Source organism: Schistocerca gregaria, chromosome X, assembly GCF_023897955.1.
Source record: "Schistocerca gregaria isolate iqSchGreg1 chromosome X, iqSchGreg1.2, whole genome shotgun sequence".
In the NCBI taxonomy this organism is placed as follows: domain Eukaryota; kingdom Metazoa; phylum Arthropoda; class Insecta; order Orthoptera; family Acrididae; genus Schistocerca; species Schistocerca gregaria.
Genome location: NC_064931.1, coordinates 164,069,061 through 164,088,449, shown reverse-complemented (window position 1 = coordinate 164,088,449; position 19,389 = coordinate 164,069,061). Strand labels below are relative to the sequence as shown.

The 19,389-nt window shown below is 38.5% G+C and overlaps 1 protein-coding gene across 1 annotated transcript in view; it reads right to left on the bottom strand.

Moving 5' to 3' along the window:
- Positions 1–19,389, bottom strand: part of LOC126297506 (cystinosin homolog) — a 39,180-nt gene that overhangs the window by 9,205 nt on the left and 10,586 nt on the right. Inside the window, exons 8-10 of the mRNA XM_049988391.1 lie at positions 17,836–18,006; positions 12,672–12,789; positions 12,419–12,521 (exon numbers count right to left, since the gene is read on the bottom strand). Coding sequence (XP_049844348.1) covers positions 12,419–12,521; positions 12,672–12,789; positions 17,836–18,006 — 392 coding nt within the window. The remainder of the gene's footprint in view (positions 1–12,418; positions 12,522–12,671; positions 12,790–17,835; positions 18,007–19,389) is intronic.

Sequence of the window (19,389 nt, the reverse complement as noted above, 5' to 3'; positions counted from 1 at the left end):
GCAAAGCTGATTAACATGTCAACTGCCAAACACTCAGTAAAGGATATTTCACTGCCGGCCAGGCTCAGCTCATGGCTTTAGGCTTTTGTGGCCGCCGACAGCCTTACGCCAGTCACAGTATTACTTAATGTCATTGAATGCTCATTTCATTTAAGTAAATATTTAATGATGTTACTTCTAACAATACAGAACACTCAAACAAACTCTCTCTACCTTCTCCCTTCCTGCTGATAGCTGTGCTAAGATAATGAACTTTCCATATTATACGTGTATGATTTGTAAAATGACAAGACAGTCACTGCAATGAAGACCATATAGAACGGTATCCTTTTTTTATACAATTTACTTTTTGATTATAAGTTTAATGTCATAAGTGGAAAGCTACAAACTTCAATATAATTTATCCCATGAACAAACAACTAAATGGAAGGCTGCCAGGGTTTAACACACAGACTGGAGAGATAACTGGTGGACACAGCAGAAATTCACACCCGACTCTGTGTGCCCACATACTCAACTCCATTTAGTACAGCATATCTTTAGACGGTGAGTAAAGTCTCAAAAATTAAGCTCAAAACATTTAACATAAAATTGTACCAGATTTCTTGTATGCTGGCACCAACTCAATCCAGACACACACATTAATGAACAGTACTGCACTATATACTGTACTAAACATTGGAGCTTGTGGCCGCCCGGCTGGCACACAACACTAGGCATAAATACCTGCTGTGCTCGATGATCATCATGTTAAAAGAATCATTAACTAACAGACAGTTAACATGTCTGGAATGTATAGGTGAAACACCTCTCAAATTTTACTGATGCAAACAATACTGTCCTTGTCTCACAATACACCCACCTGTCACATTGCTCATTCTGACTCACCAGTCACATGTAAAAACCTTAAATAGGTTGGATTACAATGCCAATGGCGACTGGAGGAAACAATGTATTTCAAATGAATCTTAACAAGAATGCCGTCCTTTCCTTTTCTGCCAAGATTGTTTATTGCAGTCTTTTTACCATGTGGTGTCAATAAAAACAACATTTACCGATACACTAATAATTTACTGCATGATACTTGCATATATTGATAAACAGTCTGTTACAATATGAGATACTTTTGAAATGGTAATATCCAAAATATCCTTTGGGAAGGAGAATAGAAGCAATCACAATACCTTGTGGATGCAGATATTTTATTAAGTTACTACAATATTAAAATTTTCATCTTTCCTGAAAAACTGAGTTCTCTTTCTTGCACTACACTGGTACTGCTTTCCACAGTGGGTAGTATTATATAGTAAGCAGGCTCTTTTTTTATATTCAATACCTATGAAACTATTTGAAAATATACATGGAGCGCTAATAATGTCATTACTTCTTTTATTGCTTTTTGCTGAAATTGTTTTCTTTGTGACATTGTGGCATGTAATTCAAAACGACATTTGCACAATTGCTACTTCGGTTTCACCTTCCCTTTATCACAAACAAAACGGTAATAGCTTTGTTCTGTAATAAAATCAACAGTAGTTCCTCATGTTTCAGACTTGCTTTGACATTTTCAAAAAAAAATAAAATAAGCACTCAAATGTGACAATGGAGGAGGACGAGGAGGGGATTGAGAGAAAGAAGAAAGAGTACTGATGTAATTGGCTATGAAGGAATTATTGGCATTCAACAGAAACCAAAGGCAAATTTGAGGAACTGCACAATTAAGTAAATTAATTGTAATACAGTACACAATAAATACAAAAATATGAGGTGCGATTAAAAAGAAATACAACTTTTGCCACAACACTTTTATTTCTTATGGTACAACATTTTAGGCACTGCCCCCTCCTCCCCCCTCAAAGTAGTCCCATATACTGGCAATACACCATTTTCAACCCACTTTTTGAAATCCTCCTGAAATGCATTTTCTGGGATGACTCTCAGGTCTCTCATCACATTGTCCTGAATCTCCTCAATAGTTTGGGCATGACATCCTTTCAACATAGGTTTAAGTTTGGGAAACAGGAGAAAGTCTGCTTGGGCTAGGCCCAGAGAATAAGACGAATGGGGGGGCCCACAGGAATGCGATGTTTTGCTAGATAGCTGTGGATAAGGAGTGACGTAGTAGCCACCACATTCTCATAGTGCAACATTGATGTCTGGTTTTCCCACAATTCAGGCCTCTTCCTCCGCACTAGGATTCATCTGCTACTTTTCGAACAGTTAATTATTCCCACTAATCAGACAACTCTCTCTACATGGTCATCATCTGTTGATATGGAAGGTTATCCAGGCTTGCGTGTTATCATCGATCAACATTCTGCCCTGTTGGAAACCACTAGTAATGGCACATGTGATTCTTACAGTTCTCTGTGTATGCTTGGCCAAGGCAAGTTTCACTAAGTTTGTAGCCTGCTGGTTGGGGTAGGCTATTTCAAAAGCTTGGATTCTTTTTGAACACACCACGTACTTTACAGTCTTGAATGAGTTGTATGATTTATTTCTGAATGCAGTAATAAAACTGGATGTAAAAGTGGCTATTTTCTTTTATTGAGGTCAGTATTTGGAAAAACAATGACAACAAATAAGTTGCACTGGAGAGCACATTTAAAGATTTGCAACTATGCCACACGGTGTAGGAATTCAGATGTAACAATTCGTACTGAGCTCATTCTTTCAAAACTAATGTAGAGTTTAAAAAAATATTTTAAAAAAATAGGGTTTCAGTTCTGGAATATATTTTCAAAATAAAATGACTGCAGATTTTAAAAAAATTCTTCAAGACACTTGATCACATGGACTGTAATGCAGAAAGCTTGTAAATGAAAGTGATTAGAGGTTGGACCCATCACATGAATACCTCAACATTAAATACAATAACACACTGCACTTCTGAGGATGAGGAATTATGGACTGCAGCTCAAAATGTCAGCACCCACACATTTGAACTATAGGACCAATTTCAAAGAGTGATAACTGTAAAAATTCATTTCTCAACACAACCAATTAGACTACTCCACAATCACCATTGGCTCATAGGATACATTGCAAACAGTTATGATGCCATGCACAAATTTTGCCCATAAGTAAATAGAACAGGGGGAAAAAAAAAATCTTCCTTTATTTAATACAGTGTTTTGCAAGGTATATTGATGATAAATGTTTAAGAAAAACATGTGCAACTGAACTATATAAAACAAAATGGATAACTTACAGAATGGAACTTTCTCACAATGATCTCAACCTGTGATAGAACAATTTTGTCAACCATGACCTTTCCTGCTTTCGGTCACATTTTACCTTGCTGGTTAGCTTACAATTTCGTTTAAAGATAATTAAAACAGAACAGCCAGATTATTTTAAAGATGTAATCAAAGAAAGCATGTCATCTGCAGTTCACAGCATTGTATTATGAAAAACACATTCTGTAGCTAGTTATTAGAGTCATGGAATTCATAGCATCTTTTTCTTGTTCATTTTATTGCAATGTCTTCTACAGCTTTTCTCCACTACACTCCATCTTAAAACATCTTGATTGATCTTCTTTATTCAAAAAATCTGCTGCTAATGTGTAATATGTTGGCTTATTTCAAGTATTACTGACTAGTACGCATTCTCCTACAAACATTCACTCTGAAGGTTCCTAAGCAATTCATTCTGAACTGCCTTGCAGAATTCCATAAGTCCTAAGGAATTTTTGGGTTTCCACGTGAAACGTCTTAACTGCACAAATGCATTTGGTGTCAAAACATGCATTTTTCTTGTAGTTGCAAACATAGAATTAAAATACCCTCAATAACAGTAAAGCAGCTACAGGCAACAAGGAAACAAATATTTAATTTAACAGAAATAGTAGTTTGATCCATCTGCAAGACCAGTACTATACAATAAATTTTCATAAAAATTGACATTTATTCACAAAATAATACTTCTTTAAACATCACCTTGTGACAAATATTTATGTCAGTGGTAACATTTTATTACAAAAAATTTTGTAACACTGAAAGTTATTCCATTACAAAATGACTGAATCAGTCACCCATTCAACCATGTTTCAAACCATCTGTTTCCAACCACCCTCATAGAAATCTCAGCATATTATAAGTTCTACTTGTTCCCCCTCCACAAAGATTGTGAAAACCAGATCTGATAAAAAGGGAGAGGGGAGGGGGACTGAGCTAATTAGAAAGACTACAATAACCAGTGCAATAGGCCAGCCTTTGTAATACCAGTCTTGAGCTTCCCATCAAGAATCCAACTAGTCACATGGTACATCACACTACTCTTTCATTCATTTTACAAAGTCAGTTCCTTTAAAACAATGACATGTTAGCAGGGGCACAATGGTAAGAGATTACGAGTTTTACATGGCTATGAATTTCAAAAATTAAAAAATTTGCTGCGCTACAGAGTGCAAGTCGGTTACAACTATGACACTAGGATATTTAGTACAGTGATAGTGGAGTAGGAATGGCCACAGTACACAATAATAATACCCTTTTAACTTTAATCATGTTCACATAATTTGGATCCTTTGACATCTTATATTCCTAACACAATTTAATACTGTAACAATTATAGATAATATCAAATTTACTCATATTTTACATTTGTCTAATAAATAAAACACACACACACACACACACACACACACACACACACACACACACACACACACTTTTAAAACATAAATATTTAATAATAATGGAAGTAAAAACAGAAATCAATGCACAACAGGGATTGAGGAGATTTGGAATGTATATTGTTTCTTTTTCTCCTTGTGCTTTCATTTGAACGTGACTACACACACTTCATCATTCATGTATTTTTTGTTAAATATCTCACAATAAGATAAAACATGACAACTTGAACAGGATTCATTTTCTGCCAATTTCATCTGCATGCAATGGCACTGCAAAACTTGGTGGCCATGGCACATACTGAAAAATATCCTTCAGCAGATTCAACCTGCCACCAACAATACTGACTAAAATTTGAATCAGAGAAACAAGTATCTTTTACATGAAGAGTTGTTTCAAACTCAAGAATTAGGTTTTTATAATATATGGCTATAAAGTTGGTCCTCAAGGTAACTTTACATCACTAGTCATAATACTTTTTGTTTTTCTTTACACACAGTAGAAGGTACTTAATAGGTGACATTTGTACATTTTCAAAAATGCATTTCCTCCACCTTGCACATTACCATAAAATTTAATAAATACAAATATGGTGTTCGATAAGGCAAGATTATCTCTCTTCTTATACCGTATACTCTGCCCTACCATGACTGTTTCAGTCTGTCATAAATATGTAACACTAAGCAGCAGAAGAAATAATGTGATAATAGAATTAAAACCACAGGGAACATAAAACTGGTGTCATGTTATATAGGCTCTTTAATACTTTCTGATGTCTGCTTTCGATCACTGAAATCAAAATTCAGAGAAGTGGTAAGACAAATTAATATATACTGCATATAACAGGAAGATAAACTATTTAAAAAAAACTAACAAAATAATTCTCAAACATGTCAAGAAATTTTATGTACCATCAAGTATTCAATCTTTAACAAATCAACTGTCACTCCTGTAGTGATGGCCATTTCACCACCACTCTAGTGGGCACACAGTGCTAGGCTCCGCTGTGGCCACCGGCAACCTCTTGGCAGTCAATGTGTTAAACATGAGTGTTTTGCACAATCAATCCCATATCTTTTGAACCAGATACTCTGATGCTACAGGTCTCTGAGGAAGGTGGCACTGACTAAGTTGTTGGACTCATGTTTAGCTGCACAATGGTTCAGACTCTCCACCCAGTCATTTACATTTATGTTCTGCACAGTGTCTAAATGAAATGAGACGAATATTACATCCACTCCTTTGCAAAGAATACTGCCAATTTACTTAGCTATCCTTGTCCTGTGCAACTTGTGTTCAAACTTTACCTTGTCATCAATTGGAGTTTTATCCTAATATTACTTACCTTCCCTCCTCACTCTCAACATAATACTAAAGCAAATTGGGGGGGGGACATACTCAAGTTTTTAAATATGTTTATGTACAGAAAGAATATTTCATAAATACACTATTGGCCATTAAAATTGCTACACCAAGAAGAAATGCAGATGATAAACGGGTATTTATTGGACAAATATATTATACCAGAAATGGCATGAGGTTACATTTTCACATAGTTTGGGTGCATAGATCCTTAGAAATCAGTACCCAAAACAACCACCTCTGGCCGTAGTAACGGCCTTGATACACTTGGGCATTGAGTTAAACAGAGCTTCAAGAGGTGACAGACATGTAACCTATGGCACCCCATACCATCACGCCGGTTGATACGCCAATATGGCGATGACGAATACACGCTTCTAATGTGCGTTCACCATGATGTCACCAAGCACGGATGCGACCATCATGATGCTGTAAACAGAACCTGTATTCATCCGAAGAAAATGACGTTTTGCCATTCGTGCACCCAGGTTTGTCGTTGAGTATACCATTGCAGGCACTCCTGTCTAAGATGCAGCTTCAAGGGTAACCGCAGCCACGGTCTCCGAGCTGATAGTCCATGCTCCTGCAAACGCCATCAAACTGTTCGTGCAGATGGTTGTTGTCTTGCAAACGACTGCATCTGTTGTCTTAGGGGTCGAGACGTGGCTGCACGATCCGTTACAGCCATGAAGATAAGATGCCTGTCATCTCGACTGCTAGTGATAAGAGGCAGTTGGGATCCAGCACGGCATTCCATATTACCTTCCTGAACCCACCGATTCCATATTCTGCTAACAGTCATTGTATCTCAACCAATTCAAGGAACAATGTCGTGATACGATAAATCGCAATCACGATACGCTACACTCCGACCTTCATCAAAGTCGGAAACGTGATGGTACACATTTCTCCTCCTTACACGAGGCATAACGTGTCACCAAGCAACGCCGGTCAACTTCTGTTTGTGTATAAGAAATCAGTTGGAAACTTTCCTCTTGTCAGCATGTTGTAGGTGTTGCTACCGGCACCAACCTTGTGTGAATGCTCTGAAAAGCTAATCATTTGCATATCACAGCATCATCTTCCTGTCGGTTAAATTTCGCGACTGCAGCATGTCATCTTTGTGATGTAGCAATTTTAATGGTCAGTAGTGTATTAATGCTACCATAAATAGAGAACCCAGTGCATCACATTTTAGTATGCCAGGAGATGAAAGTAAATTTAAACTGATTTACACCTATCTGCACATCTGAATTACTAACAAGGGAGGTCACGACATTGGGATCACAGATTTTACTTTAAACTTTTTTCATCTTTAGTAGGCAATTAACATAATGTGGAAGCAGTAAGGTGCACCAAACTGCTAATTCCGAGAAAATCACAAGAGAAGTTTTCCGTTTTTATACTGTGGCTCATGTATGTGTGTGCAGGTGCTGGACATCAAGAGTTCGTTGTGGTCAAGTGATATAGTGTTCCAGCTTTGTAGACAAATATGTATAAGGTGACAGCTGAACTACCACTAAGACTAAATTATTAATCTATTTTTTTTCCGTCAGTGGTCATATTATTTAATCTATATGACATTTGAGAGGTCATGTAATGAAGAAGAGAGAGAGAGAGAGAAAAAAAACCACATGTATTTGCATCAAGTTTCAATTTATGTTTTCCACGTCGTATGAGAGGTACCATCCTGCAACATGTACTGTTATAGATTAAAAAATAAGTGTTAGCGGTATCTGAACCATCACCTCGTCCACGACCCTCCTTGCATAGCTCGAACACTTACTGCTTGACCACAATGACTTCATATGGCAGGCACTTTCGTAAACATACATAATAGACATGTAAAACTTCTCTTGCAATTTTCTTGGAATTGCCATAGTAGTGCGTCTTACTATGTGCAAACAACCAGCTTTAGAAAACTGGACGAGCAGTGACAGTGTAATGCGCTGTAGCACATTTGAAATATCAAGTGTCTAGAGGATTGAGTAACTCTTCACTTTTCCAGATGGAATGTGTGTGTTTTATTAGAGTGAGCTAGGCAGAAGGCATCATCATCAGAATCACGATAGCAGATAACAGTTTTATTTCTTTGGTATATCAAGCAAGGTCTCGGTGTTCACTGCATGATGCGTCACATGCACTGGTAATAAAAAAGGGATCGTCTTTTTCCCAACATGTCTGATGGTTTCGTGTGCAATAGGGCATAAATCAGTTAAGTGCAGCACATCATCTGCAAGTGGCCTGGAATAACATACCTCAAGAACTTTTTCCAAGCTGGCCTGCCATAGACTGAATATGTAATAGACATGGGCTATAATACAAACCACTTAACAAATACCATCAATATGAATCTCTAAATTAAATATTAAAGAATTACGTGTGATGGTTGACAAATTATTTGACAGATCATCGAAGAAAAGAGGAACATTTCGCGATCAATGTGTGATAGCAATGCCAAAATATTTTCACAGACAAATTAAAATAGATAATCATTATCAGCTTTTACATGGAACAATTCATGTACCGTATTTACTCGAATCTAAGCCGCAACTGAAAAATGAGACTCGAAATAAAGAAAAGAAAAAAAAATCCCAAATCTAAGCTGCACCTGAAATTTGTGACTCTAAATTCAAGGGAAGAGAAAAGTTTTAGGCCGCACCTCCATATCGAAACAAAGTTGGTCCATTGTAATACAAGACACAATTTAGGTCGAATGAAAGACGATACAGCTACAGTAGTTTGGTTCGAGTCGTAAGCCTAGCAGTTAAGCTTTACCAGGTAGCCATTGCTATTGCTCAGGCGCTCTGTCCGTATTTATACGGGTACCCCTCCTCCACGTGCTCAGTCTGGTTTGAATCTATTGCTTATTTTGCTTTGATCTGATAAGTGCCGTTTTCTTTGTAATAGGTGTTTACGTCACTAAGCTGAAAATGCATTACTGTACTGTGTCATGCATTGTTTGTCGCATTCTGATAGTGCGTGGTTACGGCCGCTTGCTTTTGTGTGCCGTGCGCTACCGCCGCTTCCAATTAAAAAAGAGGAATCGTCTCATTAGCGAAACAATGACAAGATACTATTTGTTGTTACTTACACAGCTGCTTTCTCTGATAATGATCATCAAGAACCAAATAATAGACTGCGTATGATAAAACATGTTCTGAACGAGAGTTAGGTGAAAATTTTTCTCCGTTTGAAAATCTTTGCGGGCACTTCTTTAGTACATCAGTGCACAGAAATTGGAGTCATCTTAGATTTAAAAATCTAGTCAGTTGCCGTGCTGCATTTCTGACTGTATCACTATTAGGCATGAGAATAATACGAATATAAACATAACACGATACGTATATTCTTCCGCGTTTGCTGTTGTCTCACTGTAGTTTCGTAGTTCATTAGGCAGACAGGATTTAAATGAGATAGCAGCAAACGCGAAAGAATACATGGCAAAATGTTTATATTCATATTATTCTTATGGTGAAGAGAATACTGCATGTGATTCACATTCCGTCAGGTTCCTATTAGCAACCGTCTCTTCTCCCAGGTAGGAAAAATTCAGAACGTAGAGTTGGCCATATTGACAAACATCATAAACAGTCTTGCTAGTCGGATTTTCGTAGTACATTGAAATTCTGCTACATTCGAAGAAGAACAATACGGAATTTGTATTTACTTCATTGGATAATGTATGAAAATGCAATGGTCGAAACTCTGGGCGAAGGAAAAAAAGGCTCGTCTTCCATCTTTCTTTTTTTTTTTTAAATTTATTTACTGATGCAGAGGTTTTGGCACCAGTATTTGATCTTTGTGCCAACAAAGCATGCCTGTATAGCACTACATATATTCAACAGCAGGAGTTAGTTGTAGTGGAACCTACCAACATTTTTCAGAACTTCCGCTTGCTTTGCACTCGATTCTAAGCCGCAGGCGGTTTTTTGGATTACAAAAACCGGAAAAATGTGCAGCTTAGATTTGAGTAAATACGGTAAACTTAATCCTAGAACATTTGTCAACAGCTCATTTACACCATTCAGTGTTACAGCATTGCAAACAAAGGATTATATTACAAATGTAACACATTTACCCAAGTTTAATATGATCCTTAATGCAAGATAACCTCTTTTCAAATTATAAAAGATGCACCTTTTTAACATATTGTGACTGATCAAAATTACACACTGTCAATAAAACAAAGTATCTACCTAAAAGGTTAACATTATTACACCTATTTTAACGTTGTGCCATTTAAGGACTGTCTACATTATGATAACACATGGGGAAATAAAATAAACAAAAACAAATAATTTAGATTAATTTTTATCATCACTACCTTTTAGCTTACTAAGGCTGTCATCCACATTATGACTATTTTGAATAACCATCATTATCCTAACAGCACAGCTACAAAATTTGTATATTTGTAGTTACAAATATTTGGTTGTTTCTTCTTAATGTTGTGATTTCTGAGGTTGTGGTTATGATTATAGACAGAGACCTGACAACATAGCTATATTTGTTTCTAAATAGTGTACACAATGGACTTCACTTTTATACTAATGTGAGAATGTAACAATTTCTCTTGCTTCTAAATGCATTGTCTGCCTGCCACTATCTCATTGGCTGTAAGAACCAGCAACTGACACATCCCCTTCAGTACCCAACATACCTCTCAGTGAGCATCAAAAACATGACTGTAGGAAACATTTAAGTACACCATTGGCCCCTATCCAGAATTTTATTGTCTCCTGTAGATGTGTCTACCACTCAAGTATTTGTCCAATTTCAAATGGGGTCAGGCTAACTGCAGTTTAAATGTAATAGATGTTCATAAAAAGCGAAAGTATGTGGTACAGATTCCCAATGTTGGCAGGGTGACAAAATCCGCTGCCCACACGTCACCACTCCTCCCACCAACCCTCCCGCACTCATCATAGTTATGTAATAACAGCAACTAATTCATAACTAAAAGAGTGCAATCACGATTCAGTCCAATTCTCACACTTTCATTTGTCCCATGATCTAGTGATACCTGTTGGAGCTATCTCCACAAAAGGTCTTGCCATCATAATTTGTTCTCATGGTAACTATTACAGTCACTTCAATAGAATTTATTTTACTTATTTTCTTTTTTGTTTCATCTGAATATCGCATATGATTAAAAGCTGGTGACATTTTTACCTGATATTCTAATATGTGAACAGTAACCAAAATTCTCATTTGCAATCCACTTGGCAAACAATCTCACACACTCTTAAAGAAACAAAATATTGGCATGGGTTCAAAATCAACTTTTTTTTTAAGGGTAGAATTTTCAGCTTTGAATGTTACCTTTACTTAAAAAGCACCATAAACATTTGTATACAGTATCCATACTAGAACAACTTATTTTTCTTTTCTTCTGTGTTTAACAAAATTATCAAATTTTAATCAGAACAGTAGAGTGGTGTAGTGGCTAGTTCACAGTTTCTTGCATATTCCATGTGTTAGTGCTGTGCGAGGGAAATGCCATGTGATAGTTCGAGCAAAGCCCATACTGCACTGAGTGCTGCAGCGTATTGGGAAATTTCGAACTAAATGAAACACAATATAGTTTGCCCAGCCCTAGCCTCCTGAATTCTTCAAAATACACCTGCATGGGACCCCAATAGCCAAACCTTCATCCATAAATATGGCAAAACCCCTGTATTAAGCTATTAAACAACGTAAAAATGTTGAACTAGCTTAATCTGCGATAGCAATGTCTGCTTGTGTGTGTGTGTGTGTGTGTGTGTGTGTGTGTGTGTGTGTGTGTGTGTGTGTGTGTGCGCGTGCGTACACACGCATACCTGTCCCTCCCCCCCCCCCCCCTCCCCCAAAGGTAAGTCTTTCCGCTCCCGGGATTGGAATGACTCCTTACCCTCTCCCTTAAAACCCACATCCTTTCATCTTTCCATCTCCTTCTCTCTTTCCTGACGAAGCAACCGTTGGTTGCAAAAGCTTGAATTTTGTGTGTGTGTGTCGGCCTGCCAGCGCTTTCATTGGGTAAGTCACATCATCTTTGTTTTTAGATATATTTCATTATAATATGTAACAAGTAACATGAATTCAAACTGAAGTCAAGAGAAATTATGTTCAAAACATATTGGAATGCCTAATATACAACCAAACTTACAATGAAAAGAGAAAGAGAGAGAGAGAGAGAGAGAGAGAGAAGAACACCTAGCAATTCACTGTTTTGAAGGTAGTGTAGTACTTTTTCCAAATAAAACTGAACTTAAAATATCAGAAAATTAAGTTTACAGTACCAGACATTCAGTGGGGAAGTTGAATTGCCTACCTATCTCTCTCTTCCCCCTCCCCCCTTCCCCTCCCACCCAACGGGCCACGCACACCTTTGACACCCCCTCCCATACAGTTTTTTTGCAGATGCTAATTACACTTACCGGTAAAGCACATAGTGCTGTATAATGAAGAAAATATCAAATATCACGGAGAAAAGACCCAGCCCAAATTTTGTAGGATCTCCAAATATCGAATTCCAGTCATCTGGAAATTAAAAAAAAAAAAAATATTTTACTGACAATGCTTTTATATAATCAGAACAAACTAAAATTCAAGGAGAAAGGTATGATTTATTTTAAAGCACAGCATGGTGCATAGTAATGCTTATACAAGAAATAAGTAACTGATATTTACTGTAGTTGTAGGCATTAAAAATCATTTGCAGCATGCTCAGCATTCCTCCAGTGAAATCCAGCAAGATGTTTCCAATGCTCCACCCCACTGTGCTCTTGCGTTTGTAGTTCATGTAAGCCTATAAAGAGTTTTTCCATTATGTATGTAACCAACTTTTAATTTATTCAGTATCATGAAAAAAGAATCAAATTTATTTTATACGCAAAGTACATACTGAATTACCGTCGTAAGAAAGTAGTTTTAAATGGCTAAAAATTGAAGCACACTGGTGATTAGTGCGCAGTAAAGAATAGCTCACTCTTAACAGTTGTAATTCAATCCGCTGGCAGTTTCAGAGTAGAACAACACGAAAAGTCATCAAGCTTACTCTTTCTTGGAATATTTATTTACACAAGAATTACACTTCATCAGAGTGTCGGGGTGTGTCTATTCGGCCACCAGAACCCCACTGATAGTGAGGAGAATGAAATATAACCACACTACAGTCCATAATGAACCCACAACAAATATTGGTTGGTTGGGGGAGGGGACCAAACAGCAAAGTCATCGGTCCCATGAGCTAAGGTGGCAAAAAGCACGGAGAAACAACACAAACAGTACAGTCCAGTTAGGCAGTGGGAAAATGGGCAAATAGGAAACAAAACGGCATTAAAGTCCACACAAAAATGTAGGAAAGAGGGTGCGACAACATGCCACTTTATTTATTTATTTATTTATTTTTTGGCACAAGAACAACTCAGGTCATAAGTGCCAATGTCATAACCTTAAACACCAATAAGTAAAAGAAGTTTAAAGTGACTATACTTTAAGCCCAATCAATGAAAGGGAAAAAAAGAGCTTAAAGCAAGGAGAAAGGTTTACAAAATACACCGTACAGACAGTGGAGGTCCCAAATCAAAGATTAAATGTCCTTCACTATATTGCTACAACAGATACAAAGTAGAATGTGATCAACAGCCCATGTGCGGTTCACTAAAATGGCTGATAATTCAAATGGTAAACACACACTGGATTGTAAGCAGTTACAAAATGGGCATTGGGTCAGGAAATGGTGAACTGTCAAAAGTTTATGACAATGAGGCCAAAGTGGTGGGCTACCACCACGTAACATACGGCAATGGCTAAAATGACAGTGCACAATACACAACATAGATAAAATTCTCTCTTTGCAATGAGAGGGCCAAGAAGACATTGTCCAAGCCATTGGGAGAGGTTCAATTCCTGTGAAGAGAAGACCAGTGGTGATGTCAAAGTGACACCATCTGCCGACAGATGGCAACACAGTTATCATCCAAAGGAATGGAAGAGCTAGCAGACCGAGGTAGGAGGACTGCAGCCTTGGCAGCAGCATCAGCAGCCTCATTTCCCACCAGACTGACGTGACCAGGAACCCACATGAACATCACAATGGCTTCCTAAATAGAGAGCAAGTGGAAGCTTTCTTTGACTCATTCAACTAAGGGACGGACTGTGTACAGCACAAGGAGGCTCTAAAAGCCCCTGAGAGAATCAGAGCACATGATAATTAAAAAACTCTGTGTCACAAAATGTACTGCGTGATCTGGTAGAGAACAAAGAGCTCTGCTGTAAAAAAAATCTCGCAGAGTTCTGGAAGGTGATACCGAAAATGGTCGGTGCCAACACACAGTCGGTCTTAGAGCCATTCAGTGCCCATGAAAGAGTTAGCACTAAGTTGTATGCGAAGGTTGACAAACTTACAGCAATAGATCCAATCCTGAGTAGTTTCCTTGGGAAGTTAATGAAATACAAGATGAACATGGGCCACCACACAAAGTCAAGGCAGCAAAGGGTTCACACCCCACCAGGAACATGGCAGGTAGCATGAAGTTAAGTTGCCGAAAGTGAACTTCCAGGATGTAACAGGAGGAGGTCGCACTCCGTACTGGCGTTCAAGGGAGACGTCAAGAAAGGGGGGCACAGAATGGGTGGTCGGGCATGAAAGACAAACGGAATGCATATCCATTGAGGAGGACATCACATCAGTATCTCGGCAGATTATGCAGAGAGACTCAACGGAGCTAGTTTAAAAGCACCAGTGGCCAACTGTATTCCAGGATGGTGGATTGCGTTAAGACAGCCTATGCTGGATGGATGTGCAAAGGAATAAATGAAACACCCATATTCTAGTTTCAACGGGATTTGTATCAATGGAGGAGGGTGGCACAATCTGCTTTCCAGGAATTACTGCTTAGGACACACAGTACACTGAGGGACTGCATACAGCATGTGGTCAGGTAAGACATGTGGGAGAACCAAGAAAGTTTCCTATCAATCCTGAGCCCCAGGAATTCGAGAAATCGCTGAAGATGCTGCTCGAGGAGACAAATTCGTGGAGAACTGCAATAGATCTTAAAATAATCGACAAAAAGGGGTGGGAGACAGTCTGCAATATGGTTAACTGTTATAGCGAAGAGGACAGAGCCTTGAGGCACCCCGGTTCTCCTGGATAAAGGTGGCCAACATGGCTGAACCCACACATACATTGGAAACTCCATCTTTTAAAAAATTCTGGAGGAAATGGGGCAGGTAGTGTCTCAAGCCCCACGTGTCGAAAGTATGGAGGATACCGGTCCTCCAGCAGGTCTCTCAGGCTTTCTCCAAATCGAAAAGATAGCCACAGTCTGGTAGTACCGCAGAAAACCATTCATGGTACAGGTTGAAAAGGGATTAGATGGTGAACAGCAGAACGGTGTGCGCGAAAATAACATTGTGCAGTGGTTCGAAACTCGAGCCACTATACCAGCCGGCCATGAATCATACATTCCATTACCTTGTGAACACACTTGGTGAGAGAAATGGGACAGTAGCTAGAAGGCAGGTGTTTGCCTTACTGGTATGACACACTCTTCATGCTAGCATCTGGGAAATGAGCCATCTGCCCAAATGTGATTGTACATATGAAGGAGAAAGTGCTTGCCCACAAGAGAAAGGTGCTGCAACATCTGAATGTAAAAACATCATCCGGCCCTTGGGCAGCAGATCAGGATGAGGTGAGAGCATAGTCAAGCTACCTCATAGTAAAAGTGTAATTGTAGTGGTCACGATCCTAAGAGGACAAGGATATTACCCAAGCCGCCTCCACTCATTCCTAAGAGATAAAGACAGGGTGATAATGGGTGGAGCTCCAAATCCCCACAAAATAGTGGCCCAAGGTGTTGGAGATAGCAACAGGATCCATAACAACACCATCTGCTACTGTCACAGGCCGTGTAGTAGAGAACGAAGCCTGGGCACAGAGAACCAAAAGAGGTTGCCCCCACATAACAGAAGAGGGAGTGAAACTGTTGAAAGACCTAACAAATAAAATCCAGCTAGCTTGTTTCCTAACACCAAAGAATGGGCAACAAAGTGCACCTGACTGTTTACAACCAATACAGTTCACCATCGTAGGATGACTGGTACAAACATGGAGAGCACATCTCCATGCACAAATTATGTCATTGCACGTCTCAGTCCACCAGGGGACTGGACATGGCACAGTAAAGAAGAGATGTGAGGTATGGAACATTCTGCAGCTGAAAAGATAATGTTCATAATGTACTCTACATGGTAATCACAACTGGGGAAATGTTTGTTGAAGGTCAACAGGGAGGAGTAAAGCCTCCAATCTGCCTTAAGGAGCTGCCAATAGTATTTGCATGGGGGAGTCAGCAAACAAATAGAGTGTGCGAGTGTGTGCGTGTGCGGGTGTGCGCGCACCTCTCTCTTTACTGATGAAGGCTACGGCCAAACGCCACACGTTAGTGTCTCAATTGTGCCCGTCTGCAACGTGACGTGTCTTCTTTATGGTAAGTAAAAATTTAACTAAAAATTACAACTATGAAAAATCTCTGAACTGTACAAAATTCCTGAGCTTTTCCTGGATTTCTCCCAGATGAAAAAAAAAAAATCCCATTTTTTCCCCAATATTTCCCGGAGGGAAGGATGGGGCAGAAGGGAAGGAGTGAGGACAGGGGGAATGAAATGCAGGCAGGAAGGAAGGAAGAATGGGCCGCAATAGCTCAGGGTCTAGTGTCCACCGCACACAAACTGTGACCCCTTAGAGGCCACAACAAATAAATGGCACTTTCCTTCATTTTTAGATTATTGTAGCCTCTGGCAGTGTGTAGCATTACTAATAGGGAAAGATACTATGATTTTCAATAATACCAATACAACAGCCCACATTTCTGATACCAATATATTGTAGAGTACCAAATATATTTAGCATTCTGATTCTATGAGGTTCCTACAACCTACACAATTCCTCTACAAAAAATCAGTACAAATCTGAGAAACAGTTTCACATAAAAACTATCAAGTGTCTCATTCAAGAGGTCCACTTTTTATGGTTGCTTTCAAGCTTATCCCGTAATTCAAAACTACTGAAAAGCCTCCACAACATGGTTCTACATAATTATTTTATGAAGAAAATACATGCTTATACAGTAAGAAAAGACAAGAAGCTGGGTAGTACATCTGTTGTCAGGTAAGACCTGACAAGTTGTTGTGAATGAGGAGAAAGTGTCAATAATTAACGTGTGTCGACTTGGCCCCAGCAAATGTGCACGTTGGCCAAAACTGAACCAGAAACAAATGCACATTAAACTGCTACCCTGCAACCATTAGAATGTGTGTGTATACTTTTATTGAAAGTGCAAATGTACACTCTGTTTCACATTAAAAGGCGTTATTAACAAACTGTATTTATGTACTGTCACCGTACACACCACAGGAGGAAAGAAGCTTCAATTTAGCAGACACTGATGTTTTGGACCCTCTACATAAAGTATAATATGATTTCTCAGTGTCAACGTGATCACTAAAAACCATACAGGGGCCTGAAGATGGGGTGGAAACTGGTTGTGCAAGAATTAATCACGTAAATACACCCGATGTGTTATCTGTACTACATAAAAGATACAGTAACAGCTGTTGTCACAATATCCCATAGAAGAGTTATGTAGAGAAATAATTACGTTTCTACTTAAAAGACAGAAGAAAATATTAAATACAAACAATGCAAACCACTCTCTCACTGTCACACTCATTCATTCCATAGGAGGAAGTATCCCTACTACACAGTAAAGTTAACACTGGTTTAAAACACTACAAAGAAGCCTTTCACAGTTTGTTTATTACCAGAAAAAATTTAACAACTCACCTGTGGAACATATTTTATAAGAGTAATAGCCAGTTTAACGTAGGAACAATAATAAAGAAAGTCAAGCCAAGTAATGACCAACGTAGCTGCAAGGATTACACTTATGAACAAGAAAAGTGCAAATATGCCATGTATAACACGTGCCGTGATGGAAACTGTTTGGTCACCTCGCTGTGAATGAAGAGAAAACATTAGCATGAGAAGCTTATATGAAATGTATTTCACTAATGTGAACATTAAACTAAAACAAAACAGAAATAGGAAGACATCACTTAATTCTAAGAGTAAGTATCATCCAGAATAGTACTATACTTAATATTTATGTAATGCAACCAGACAATTTCATCTGGGTTATGACATACAACTCAACTAAACTGTAGTTATAAATTACTTGCTCACCCAACACTAGTATCTCCCACTATAGCAGCAGAGACCATTTGTTATTTATTCAGTGTTTCTATTACTTTCTTTTGGTATCATTAACTACACTTCCATATTTTTTCTGCAGAGGAGACTCTCTTAAAATACACTTATTTGTGTGTACATTTTTCTGTTTGTGTGAACAGTATTAACAGTAATTTCAAAATGAATTCATGGGGACCAGAGTCACAAGGTTTGAAAGTGTGCAGTGTATATATTATATCCAAGAACCTACATTAGGAAGATGATATAGTCTGAGGTCATGGGGCTGCAATTAAAAAATTTAAAGCACTTCATTGAAATAGACATTTCTGGTGAGAGGCATGAAATATTCATTGGTAGTTTGTTTTTAACTTTTATTTCCCCATATATACACGTAACCAGCTATCTCCATAAACTGTGTCAATAAGACCAAGAACCAATGCTGCAGAAAGCTGGAGGGGAGGGAGAGAGAGAGAGAGAGAGAGAGAGAGAGAGAGAGAGAGAGAGAGTGAGTGTTACATGGGAAATGGTAATGGCATAGAAGCATGCGATTCTCAAAAACTTGTGAACAGTCTGTCATCAAGTAGCAACAGCACATCTGACACCAATCATGAAACAGGTGAAGTGGGAAAGAGCAATAGGGCAACTTCACCCTGCTCTTTGGAATGCCAATACAATAAAAAGGTATTGAAAATCATCTACAAATATACAGAGAGTACTGCTAAGCACTGTGTAGAGACATGGGACATGAAGAGACAGAGGCAGGGGAAGAGTCTACTGGCACTGAATTACACTTTCAGGGAAGAAGTCTTAGCATTTCAAGTGTGAACAATGCAAAGAAATAGAATAAGGGATTATGTGAGCCAGCATGACAATAACTGAAGTAACAAAAAACCATCTATTCAGGCTTGGTCATCTAGAAGAGGTGGGCGACAGTTGGAAATATTAATTCAGAAAAAGTCTTTACACGGGAGAACAAAGAGGACACTTAGAGAATGGAAGGAACATATCTTTAAGGCAACAGTGACCAGAGGCTTCTAGTAAGGAGACAGGCTGAATGGCAAAATGTGGGAAACTGGCAGCAAGAAATGACAAAAATGATAAACAACACTAGCACCGTGACACACACTACTCATCAGACATAATCTATTA